The sequence below is a fragment of the Ursus maritimus genome, unplaced genomic scaffold (assembly GCF_017311325.1).
Source record: "Ursus maritimus isolate PB19 unplaced genomic scaffold, ASM1731132v1 scaffold_7, whole genome shotgun sequence".
NCBI classification, from domain to species: domain Eukaryota; kingdom Metazoa; phylum Chordata; class Mammalia; order Carnivora; family Ursidae; genus Ursus; species Ursus maritimus.
Window position 1 is genome coordinate 13,650,440 of NW_024426885.1, and position 11,283 is coordinate 13,661,722.

General features: G+C 40.3%; 2 protein-coding genes across 2 annotated transcripts in view; one reads left to right on the forward strand and one right to left on the reverse strand.

Annotated features, from left to right (window-relative positions):
• The window catches only part of PDZD8 (PDZ domain containing 8), an 83,111-nt gene extending 74,924 nt beyond the window's left edge, over positions 1–8,187 (forward strand). Inside the window, 1 exon segment of the mRNA XM_008686802.2 lies at positions 3,082–8,187. Coding sequence (XP_008685024.2) covers positions 3,082–5,285 — 2,204 coding nt within the window. The 3' untranslated portion in view covers positions 5,286–8,187.
• Positions 8,188–10,410: 2,223 nt separating this feature from the next.
• The window catches only part of SLC18A2 (solute carrier family 18 member A2), a 34,574-nt gene continuing 33,701 nt past the window's right edge, over positions 10,411–11,283 (reverse strand). Inside the window, exon 15 of the mRNA XM_040623947.1 lies at positions 10,411–10,967. Coding sequence (XP_040479881.1) covers positions 10,863–10,967 — 105 coding nt within the window. The 3' untranslated portion in view covers positions 10,411–10,862. The remainder of the gene's footprint in view (positions 10,968–11,283) is intronic.

Below are 11,283 nucleotides of genomic sequence, written 5' to 3' on the forward strand. Positions count from 1 at the left end.
TCACATGGAAATCCCTTTGGTGGGTCATAAACAGTGCTTCTCAGACCTTCTGACTGAACTCCAGTCACCCAGACATGGAGTTAAATTAGGGTCTGCTTCAGCAGACCTGGACAGGGGCCCAAGATTCTGCACTCCTCACAAGCCCCCAGCTGCTGCTGCTGTTCATAGGCGCTTAGGACGACAGACCTCCCCTCTCACATAGTTGTTCAACATAAACACAGAATAACATAACAGAAACATTACTCCTCCTCAGCTAAAAACTAGAATTCAGTATGAATTTTTTATATCCACACATACTGTTGTTCTGGTTTTACCTATAGGATATATTTTTTTAATGTGCTTTTATGAAAGGTGAGTTTTTTTTGTTACACATGTAGTAAATATTCTCAAAAATAAATATTCTCAGAAAGCAATATAAATGTGTGTAGAGTGGAAAAAGTAAAGGTCACCCCTTTAACATTTATAAAAATAAGATATTTATCGAGATAAGGGGCAGGTATAGTACTTATTTTTTGTAGCTATAATTTGTTTATATGGGTATATAATTTTTTAAATAGTAATGGGATTGGTGGTAGTTGAAATAAGATTGGCCGAATGCTTATTAATATTTGAAGCTCAATGATGGAGTTCATTTTTCTTCTATTTCCTCTACTTTTGTGTATATTTGTAACACTGCAAAAGAAAAGGAGTCCAGATTTGGCCAACTAGTCCTGAGAGGAACAGTGGTTGTCTCCACAAAGCTCCTGGTGGTTGGGGAAGAGATGAAGCCAGGTGTTAAGTCACAAAGAACGAGTTTGGATTGAGTTGAAGTTTTCCAACAGCTCAGTAGATGGACTTGTTTCTCATTTGTACATATGTCAGACTACAATTTTGCTGGAACATAGTGTGGTTAGAGGGAGAGAGCAGGCTGGATGAATCATGGAGAGAGCCACCTTAGTAAGCTCTGGATTCCAGTGTGATGAGTTTGTATGCTAAAGATTTTTGAGTCAAAGCTTTGGGAAAATTGGGGAGCAGGATGTTTGGTGATTAAAACAGGGAAGATCTGAGGGGTCACATCAAGGAGCTGTGGATTCTTGCAACTGAAGCCAGTGACCAGGTGGATCTGAACAGAGGATGAAAAGGACTAGAACTCGGACAGAACTGAGAGCTGCTGGGATCTGGGGGATTAGCTGTCTCTGGGGTGGGGTGGGGTGCAGATTGGGTTAATTGGGAGGGTGGCAAGTTGATTCACATAGTGAGGACAGGAGATTGAGAAGATCAGAGAGGGGTTTTGACTAAGCTGAATTTGTTACATCAGGGAAACATTCAGGTGCTGATCTCCGGAAGTAGTTAGGGATGTAGGAATAGGGTGAAGAACAGGGGAGACCAACCAAAGAAAAAGTTGACGGTTGCAACGACGGAGGTGGATGTGATCCAGGGAGAGAGCAAAGAGGGAGAGAACTAGGACGTATGAAACCATGGGCACATTTGGTACAAGGCACAGATAAACGGATGGAGAAAAAGAAAGCAGAGGTGGTCAGAACCAAATTAATACAGTATCGTGAAAACCAAGAAAAAGGCTTTAAAGGAGAAGAAGGAAGGGAATAAAGATACAAGCCAGGATAGCTGATGGAGCAAAGTCCTGAAGGAGATGGGGAGTAGGATTTAAAGTACAAGTAATGAGTCATGGAACTTTACATCAAAAACTAGGGATGTACTGTATGGTGACTAACATAATAAGAAAATATTAAAAAATAAAAAAAATAAAGTACAAGTAAAGGGCTTACTTTGTCCTCGGAGATAGGTTCATACTAAAAAATGACTGGCCAGGAGAAAAGGTGGCTGCTTGTTGATGTCTTCAGTAAGTAAGGAGAGATCACCTGCAGAATAGAAGCAGGGAGTGTGGGCTTCAGGGGAATAGGGAGGGTTTGAAGCTGGGGTTTTGGAGACTTAGTTGTTTAGAGACCAGAAACAATTCAAAAGAATGCTGCTGCGCACCGAATGCCTCACTGAAGATGGCCGGCGTCAGTTAGCAGCAGCTGCCGCTGGTAAACCCAGGAGCAGAAAAGGGAGATGGGGCTAGCAGGCTGGGATCAGAAGGCCAGGTAGAAGAAGAGGAAAGGGCCAGGGCAGAAGAATCCCAGATCTTGATGTGAACATCAGGGAAATCTTGAGACTAAGGTTGGGGAGAAAAGCAAGTGGTGTCAGGAGACCAGTTGGACCAGGACAGCAAAGGAGGAATGATTGGGCCTGGAAATGACCTCAAAACAGGTTCAGTTAGCAACAGACAGCACTGTATGAGGTGGGAAATAGGAGATTGTGAGCAGAGATTAATTGCAAATGCAAGACCCTTGTGGAAAATTCCAAGTGATAGGTCTAAAGCATGATCTTGTCTGGGCAACTGAGGTACGAGCAGATAAAGGCTGAGGAACTCTGAAGTCAGGTTGTTAGATGGGGCCGATGTTACTCTGGTTTATTCAGGGTGGCCCTAAGACCTTTGGAAAGCAAACACCCCTTCTCACCTTTTTCTAAGTCCTACAGAAAGGGCTAGCTTGGGTAAGTACGTTTGGGGGAGGGTGGGAGAGGGCAGGAAACAAATAAAGCCTTTAAACATAACACCTAGAATACCTCTAGAAGACTCCCCAAGAAGCTGCTAGCTTTGATTGCCTCAGGGAAGGGACGGTATGGTTGGGAAATAGACATGGAAGGGAGATTTTTCACTCCACATTTTTCTGTACCTTTTGAATTTCAACTGTGTTAATGTAGCCACCTCTGAGAACATAATAAAATGAAAATTTAAGCTGAATATTATCTTTAGTAACCAACTTGTTTAAAGCAATTTGTGCTTTCTTTGTTCTTTCTGGCCCTGATAAAAAGATTAGTTTGATGGGTAGGGCTAATAAAAAGAATATGTAAAAGAGTCTGCTATTCATAATACAGTGTTTTGCTAAGTTTATTTCCAGCATTGGTCTCTGAATTAGATCATTCACGTTTCTGTATTGCTTTTCCATAATCATGAACTAATGGCAATTACATTCAGCAAACTTATGTGAATTAATGCAATGAAAATCACCTGTTTTCCCTCTTGAAACCTTACAACAGGTGTGAAAATCACCTCTACCCTGCAAGTCTTGAAGCTGATCAAGCAGGCCGGGGAGCGGGTCCTGGTGTATTATGAGAGGCCTGTTGGCCAGAGCAATCAGGGGGCCGCGCTGCAAGATAATTTTGGACAGTTGGAAGAAAACTTTCTGTCAAGCTCATGCCAACCAAACTATGAAGAGGAAACCGCGGGCTTGGCAGTAGATGCCGAAAATAGAGATTTGGATTCTGAATTTGAAGACCTGGCGAGTGATGTCAGAGCACAGAATGAGCTCAAAGATGAGGCTCCATCAATAACCCACAGCCCCAAACGTACTCCAACAACACTTTCTGTTAAGCCCCTTGGAACGATATCACCAGTTTTAAACCGTAAATCAGTTGTAGGAAGTCATCCACCACCACCAAAACCTCCGTGTAAAGAGGGAAATAAACCCTTGGCCCTAAAAGCTTCTGAGATAACAGACCCGACACAAGTGTCAAAACCCACCCAAGGACCCACTTTCAAACCACCCGTGCCACCACGCCCACAAGTGAAAGTTCCTTTGCCTCCTGCTGACACTCCGAATCAGACAGAACCAGATGTTCTTGCTGAAAAGCCAGAAAAGGTGCTGCCTCCTCCTCCTGCAGATAAACCTGCTGAAAAGCAAGCGAAAAATACGGATCACGCAGAAGATGTAGCTGCATCTAAGCCGTTCTTAGCAAAGCAAGAAGTGGCGAGAGATTTTACTTCGGAAAGTTCCTGCCCTCCTAAGGACAGTTCGGATGACCCTCAGACGTGGGAATCATCAGAAATTCCTTACCGTAATAAGCTAGGAAAATGGACACGAACCAGAGCAACCTGTTTCTTCGACATAGAAGCCTGCCACAGATACTTAAACATCGCACTGTGGTGCAGAGACCCTTTCAAGTTAGGGGGTCTTATCTGTTTGGGGCATGTCAGCTTAAAACTTGAAGAGGTGGCTTTAGGGTGCCTGGCTACAGCAAACATGGAGTACTTTTCAACATTCAGACTGGAAGCCCCCTCGCCGAAAGCAATGGTCACGAGAACCGCACTGCGCAATCTGAGTATGCAGAAGGGATTCAACGACAAATTCTGCTTTGGTGACATTACCATTCACTTCAAATATTTGAAAGAAGGAGAACCAGACCACCCTATAGTTACTAACTTAGAGAAAGAAAAAGAACTGCATTTGGTCGAAGAGGTTGCAGCCTTACCTAAAGAGGAGCATTTTGTTGGACAGATGGGTCTTACAGAAAATAAACACAGTTTCCAGGATACCCAGTTCCAGAACCCAACTTGGTGTGATTACTGTAAGAAAAAAGTGTGGACTAAAGCTGCTTCCCAGTGTATGTTCTGTGCTTACGTTTGCCATAAAAAATGTCAGGAAAAGTGTCTAACGGAGACTCCTCTTTGTGGAGCAACTGATAGGCGGATAGACCGGACCTTGAAAAACCTCAGGCTGGAAGGACAGGAAACCTTCTTAGGCCTGCCTCCGCGTGTGGATGCTGAAGCTAGCAAGTCAGTCAATAAAACAACAGGTTTGACAAGACACATTATCAATACGAGCTCTCGTTTGTTAAATTTGCGCCAAGTCTCTAAAACTCGCCTTTCGGAACCAGGAACTGATCTAGTGGAACCTTCGCCAAAACACACACCCAACACGTCAGACAACGAAGGCAGTGACACAGAGGCCTGTGGTGCGAACAGTCCTTCTAAACGGGGCAACAACACAGGGATAAAGTTGGTGAGGAAGGAGGGTGGTCTGGACGACAGCGTGTTCATTGCAGTTAAAGAAATTGGCCGCGATCTGTACAGGGGCTTGCCTACAGAAGAAAGGATCCAGAAACTAGAGTTCATGCTGGATAAACTGCAGAATGAAATTGACCAGGAGCTGGAACATAATAATTCCCTTGTTAGAGAAGAAAAAGAAGCAACTGAATCAAGGAAAAAATCCCTTCTTTCTGCTGCTTTGTCTAAATCAGGTGAAAGACTACAAGCTCTGACGCTGCTCATGATTCACTACAGGGCGGGCATTGAAGATCTCGAATCTTTAGAAAGTCTGTCTTTAGACCAGCACTCCAAAAAAATAAGCAAGTACACAGATGACACAGAAGAAGACCTCGATAATGAAATAACCCAACTAATAGACTCCCAGCCATTCAGCGGCATATCAGAGGACTTATTTGGCCCATCTGAGTCTGTTTGACAGACAGCCTGCTTAAGCTTTGAGTGATTGAGGAAAGTTGCATCTCAAGTACCACAGATAACCCACGTGTGAGCCTTCTTCTAATGCACTTCGGCCTGCTTCTCCACAGCCATTTGCTTGTGTAAGAACAAGAGTGCAAAAGGTGGTTTTCCAGCGAAAACATGGCCAGCTCACTAAATTGGTTGTTTCAGATTGCATTTATAGCTATGCTTTTTTGGGTTTATACTGGGAATTTATTTTTACTAATTTATTTTTAACTTTTTCTAATTATGTAATTATGTAAGCTAACTTTTCATGTTTATGTATGTGTGATGTCTCATTGTGTTATTTTTCTTCATCTTAGGTTTTGAATGAGTGTTAAAATAGGATACTGTCCAAATTCTTGAAGTATTTTCATTTCCATCACGGTCACAAGTTTGCTGCATGCCCAAATTGACAACGGCAATCATTGAGGGAACAGGTTTTGAATCTTTGTGTTAGGAAGTTTTTCACATCTCTACTTGCTTGAAATTTTTGTTATTTTGGGGTTTTGGGGGTGGTTTTTTGTTTTTGCCAAATGTAACATAAAAGCGGATGCTGCAGCTTTAGTCCGTTACATGATTCAGTTAAAAAAAATTTTTATGTATATTGCTTGCTTTCTATCCTGTGAATTTTTTTCTAGTTTCTGTGCAGTTTTAGTGAGAATACAGTTATTAATTTGAAGAAGTTGCATTGAAAAACAAAATGTAATAGGGAATAGAGAATGCAGTTGGTCAAGAATGTGTAGAGAAGATTACTAAAAAAAAAAAAACAGTAACCAGTAGGATTTTGAAATATAATCTTTCGAAATGATGCTTTCTCCTTTTAAATGGGAGTTCTGAACATCTGGTTTTTTTCATCTTCAGTTCTCCCATGGGGAATAAAGCACGTCAAGGATAAAGTTTCAGAGGACTGTTCTTAAAATGACTTAAAATGGGTCTGGCTATTTTGTTTTAGGAACATTTTCTTGCAGAACGATGTTGCGAAAGAGAGGAATCATGTGAGATAGATTTATTGCTTTTATGACATGCTGCAGGTTGAAGGTATGGTGGCCATTCTGAACGTGTCTATAGTTCAGACAGTCTTTTGTTTAAAAAAAAAAAAATAGTATAGATACATAGGAATTGGAATCAGTTCTCTGGTAATAAAGATCTATTCCAATACTTGGTCCATTGTGTGGACCCCAGTAACTGAGGGAAAATGTGTGAGCATGACCTCTGTTGGTATACCATAAAAGTTTTAGCCTTTTATATGTCTATTTTCCTTTTGTAGTAACTACTGTGATAATTGACATAGAGTAAAGATTGACATGAATTTCGAGCTAGGTGGGACAGTTTCGATGGCCGGCAGAAGAGGCATAGTGTAATACATAATAGGGTTCTGGCCCAGGTCTGCAGCCCAGGACGCCAGACAAGAGTTTAAGGTCAGGCTCTTCCACTGGCCATTAATGAACTTTATAACCACACGAAGGTTCCATGCTGTGGTCTCCCCAGCTCCAAAGTAGGAATAAACAATACTTTAACTACCTCACAGGATTGTTGTGAGGAGAACAACAGAACTGCAGAAGTGCTCTGAACAGTAAAAGCTATTCAGAAAAGGTATGACTCAAATGGGGAAATCATTTTTGAAGGGAGAAAAGTTATTCTACTTTTAAGTGAAATATTAGGAAGTACCTTTATTGGCCAAGTTGATAACAAAAATAGATCTGTGTATCCCCTTTTTTGTTGTTACGCATGCTTGCATTTTAAAAAAACCCCGTAGAAGTCTTTATACACCACCTTCTCTGAAAGCTAAACAGAAGTTCTGTAACATGTGCTTGAAACAGTCTGCCCAATGTAATAACCAACTTTTATCTTCTGAAAAATAACTTACCGGTGATGACCTGGAAGGCCAGTGTCTAGTGGCTGGTGTGTATGGATGGATGACACCACAGAAGTTTTAGTGACATCCAAGCATGCTGCTGAAACCGATGCATTTGAAAGAGCTGCAGAAATAATGCAAAATTTTGGTTTCATAAAAATCTCCTGTTTTGAAAGTATTTAACTCTGTAGAACCACAATTATGAACAGCTCAGTAATGCTGCTAATATTTGTAAAATCTATCTTTAATGTAGTGCAATATTTTTATATCTACTGGGGCAGGCAGAGGCATCACAGTTGTGCTTTAGTGTAGGGGTGGGGGGGGGTCACTCCGAACACCCTAGGGGATAGTGAGGTGTAAGGCTTCCGTGAAAACAGTTGTATTCTATATTACATTCCTGGTGTAATCTTGCTGCCATGCTATGTTATTGATAGCTAAAAAATAATAAAAAGAACTACCACAGAAAACAAGAATATCTTCATTTGCTAACATCTGAAAGAGGTGAGATTGCTACATCTCTCAGAAATTACCGCCTGGTAGGATTTGGCCATGCAAACAAGCTCTTCACAAGGTCCACTTCTGCTAAACAAAATTGCTATTTTGAAATTTGCCTAACAGCATTCAATTCTGGTTTTACTGTTGTTTCTCTAAGCTGTGAAATCTCAGATGTATGGATCAGCCCTATTTATTAGGAAAATAAGTAGATTATTTTCTGTATTTTGGTATTTAGGTGAAGAAGTAGGTTAAACAAACAAGCTGAATATTTTAGCATTATTGTGGAATCAGAATTAATATGCTGCATTTCCTAATATCAAGCCCTATATTCGAGTATCAGAATAACTGAAATACTATTGGCCATTTTATGATTTTGAGAGGAGAAAACAAGCTGAAAATTAGAGGGTACTGTCAAGCTCTAAATTTATCTGGATTTTTTGAAAGGCAGTTTTAAAATACTTGGCTCCTGATTATAAAGATAAGATCTTCATTTCCCTAAAAGTGAATAAATTTAAAATCACTTTAAAAATGTATTGTCTTTCTTTCTAAATTGAGATAATAGCTTTCCTTAAATAGAAGGGTTGGGGAAGGTTTAGAGCTTCTCTGAGATTTGAGTAAAACTGCGATTCCCACGCCTGTGAGTCTCACGCCAGAAAAAGACACGCGCGCACCCGGAGTTGTCTGGATTCCAGGGCCCTGCAGGCTTACCGTGCAGAAGAGCTTAGTTACTCCCATCAGATACGGTTATTTCTTCACGACAGTCAGGAAAACAATAACTTTAGAAATGCAAGGGTGACTTACTGGGCTTTTCCACATTGACACCATGGGACTAGTTATAGATTTCAATTTAAAGTCAATTTTGCAAAGCCAAAATGTAGGGTTCAGACTAACCTGAATTTTACCTGATGCCTGCAAGCAGAGAAGAACAGTTTTTAATTAGATATTCACAGTCAATACCTTAGGCATTTTATTCCAACAATCACGTCTGGTTTCTAAAGGAATACAAACAGGCACAGTAGTGTTCAGTAGATTTATTAAGGAAACTAGCTAAAACATGTATGCACATACACTTAGCAGTCAAAAGAAAGAACTGAATATTTTTTGCTACCTCATTAACGTCTTTGTATCTGTTTTGCCAGGTACAAACATAAAAACCCACCTCTGCTGAAAAAAACATTCAGGGAGCTGTATGTTCACGGTTCTGATACACACATTAAAAGAAAAACAAAAAGCCTCACTTCACAGTCTTGCTAACCCCAGAATATTAGTCCTATAAAAGACCTTGTAATTTTCCCCCGCTCAGATATAATTGATACTCGCTCCCAGGACAGTTCTGAAAAACTCACATGTATTTTATGCTCTTTCTAGAGATCAACAATGGGTATGCCTCTGCCAGTCATTCTTGAAGAGACTGAAGCCTTAAAGGCAAGAATGAAATTGGAGTAAAACATACAGTATTGTGGTCAGGGAGAGCCACAAACCCTCTAAGAGAATTGATCTGTAGCACGTTTTTGAAGGATCTCCCCTGTGGAAGTAGAGACCAATCCTGCCAATTTACGTTAGCCATATGAGAGTGCTTCTAGAGCCATCTTAACGATGTCAGATTTGTGTCAGTTGCCCAGTGCAAATACGTGAGCGGGAGACTTGTTTGCTTCCACCACACTGCACTTGAAAACCAGACTTCAAGTCAGTCCAAGAAGCTTCATAAAGCAAATGGAAAGAAAGTACCAGCTACTCTCTTAGAGAATGACGAGGTCGAGTCCCTGTTCTAAAGTTCTTTGCTCCTTGTCCAAGTTAACAAACACAATTTTAGCTTTGCACAGTACAGACATTAGGGAATTTTTGTTGATAGCAGAGCTACAGAATTAACGGGTATTATCTGAGACATTGCTATGCTATCTGCACACTCCAATCACATCTACAAAACCAGATGGCAACTCAGTGCTAACACAGTATTTGCTGTTAAATTGAAAAGGCACGTCCATGTCATGCTTAGAAAAACCACGTTATACAGCACTAGATGATAGAAGAATATACAGACATTTCTAGATGTTTCTAGGGTTTTTGTCTTTGAAAGGGAATGTGTCCTGACCTATTATTTTTACCTGTTTTCCTAACGTGATTCAAGATAATTTCATTCCTCCTCCATCTTCGTTTAAAATTTGTTTTCACATTGATGTGAACAACCTTCAGAAGTCTAAAAAATAGTTGCAATTCAAAACTTAATAGATTCCTAGAAGACACTTGGATGACCTCTTAACAGATCAAAGATACAGATTTTTTCACATCATAGCAGCTATTAGCCTTTTAAATTTCTAAAAGTTGAACTAGATGTTAATATATCCTATCATGCTTAAATTTACAACCTTGACAGTATAAGGTCTATCTACCCTCAATTTTCTTTCATCCTGAGACAAGTACATGTTTGAAAGGGAAAGCTAGTTGTTCATAACTATACTTCTGGGTGCTTTTCTCTGCTTTCAGAACATTTACTATTTTTCCCTATTGGCTTTAGTGTCCGCTGCCAACCACATGACATGTAAATATATAATTTATAACCGTCTGTTTCCAGGTAGATGATTCTGTAGAAAACTAATGCCAGCTACGAATTATGGGTAAGTCCAAAAGATGACGGACTCAAGTTCCTGTCCTCTGCATTTGAGATAACTAGCTTTCAGCTCATATATGGGTAGTAATTACAAGTTAACCACACTCAGTGTCACTACATCATATGCTGTCTTATTTGATTCTGTTTTTCAGACTTCCTTCTAGTTTCTCAATGTTGGAAGTGTCTCGGAGATAATGTGTGCTTTAATCTTAAACACTCATTACCAATATTCAGAAAAAATATAAGATTTTTTTGCCCAAGTGTTCATGAATGTAAGTTTTTTAAAAATTATATTCAATTTGGATTCAAATATTTATAGATTTACACTATATCTATTTCGTCAAAATATATTGTATAATATTTAATAAAATCAAATACATAAAATAAAGTTTTCAACACTATTTATACAAACCCCTAGAAAAGCTGCTTTTTCTTTATAAGGCTGTTGGCAATCAATCACAACCACGGAGAAGAATGAATAACCTTTGGTGGTTTTCTTTTCACCAGGGATGAATGGTAGGACTAAGTTCTGGAGGACTCATTTCACTGGAAACATGGTTTTATACAATTAAATACTTCGATGACTTTTGAGGATCTCAGTCACTTTCAGATTCTTCATCATCACCTATTGGATACGACTGGATATTATTCTGGGTGTACATTTTTGTTTTAATGGGGCAGTTGTGATCCATGAGAATAGCCTGAAAGAGAGCAAAGTACACATATATTAACCTTGATTCGCAAAGATAAGATGGCTCTAACCTACCATCTCTAAGGACTGTTAGTTGAAAAGCTCTATCCAGCACCACCCACGGTCGACCGGTCCTTCGGTGCCACTGCCAGGGGCCTGGCCCAGGAGCCCTGGGCTTCCACACTCCGGGAGGGTTCCGGGCAAGAGACCGCAGACGGGGTCTCCGGCAGGACCGTGAGGTCCAGTCAGGGCAACCTGTAAGCCATGAAGCGAGGGCTCTGTGGGTCACGTTCAGGAAGAGTTCTATTAGAATCTTGGAATTGGGA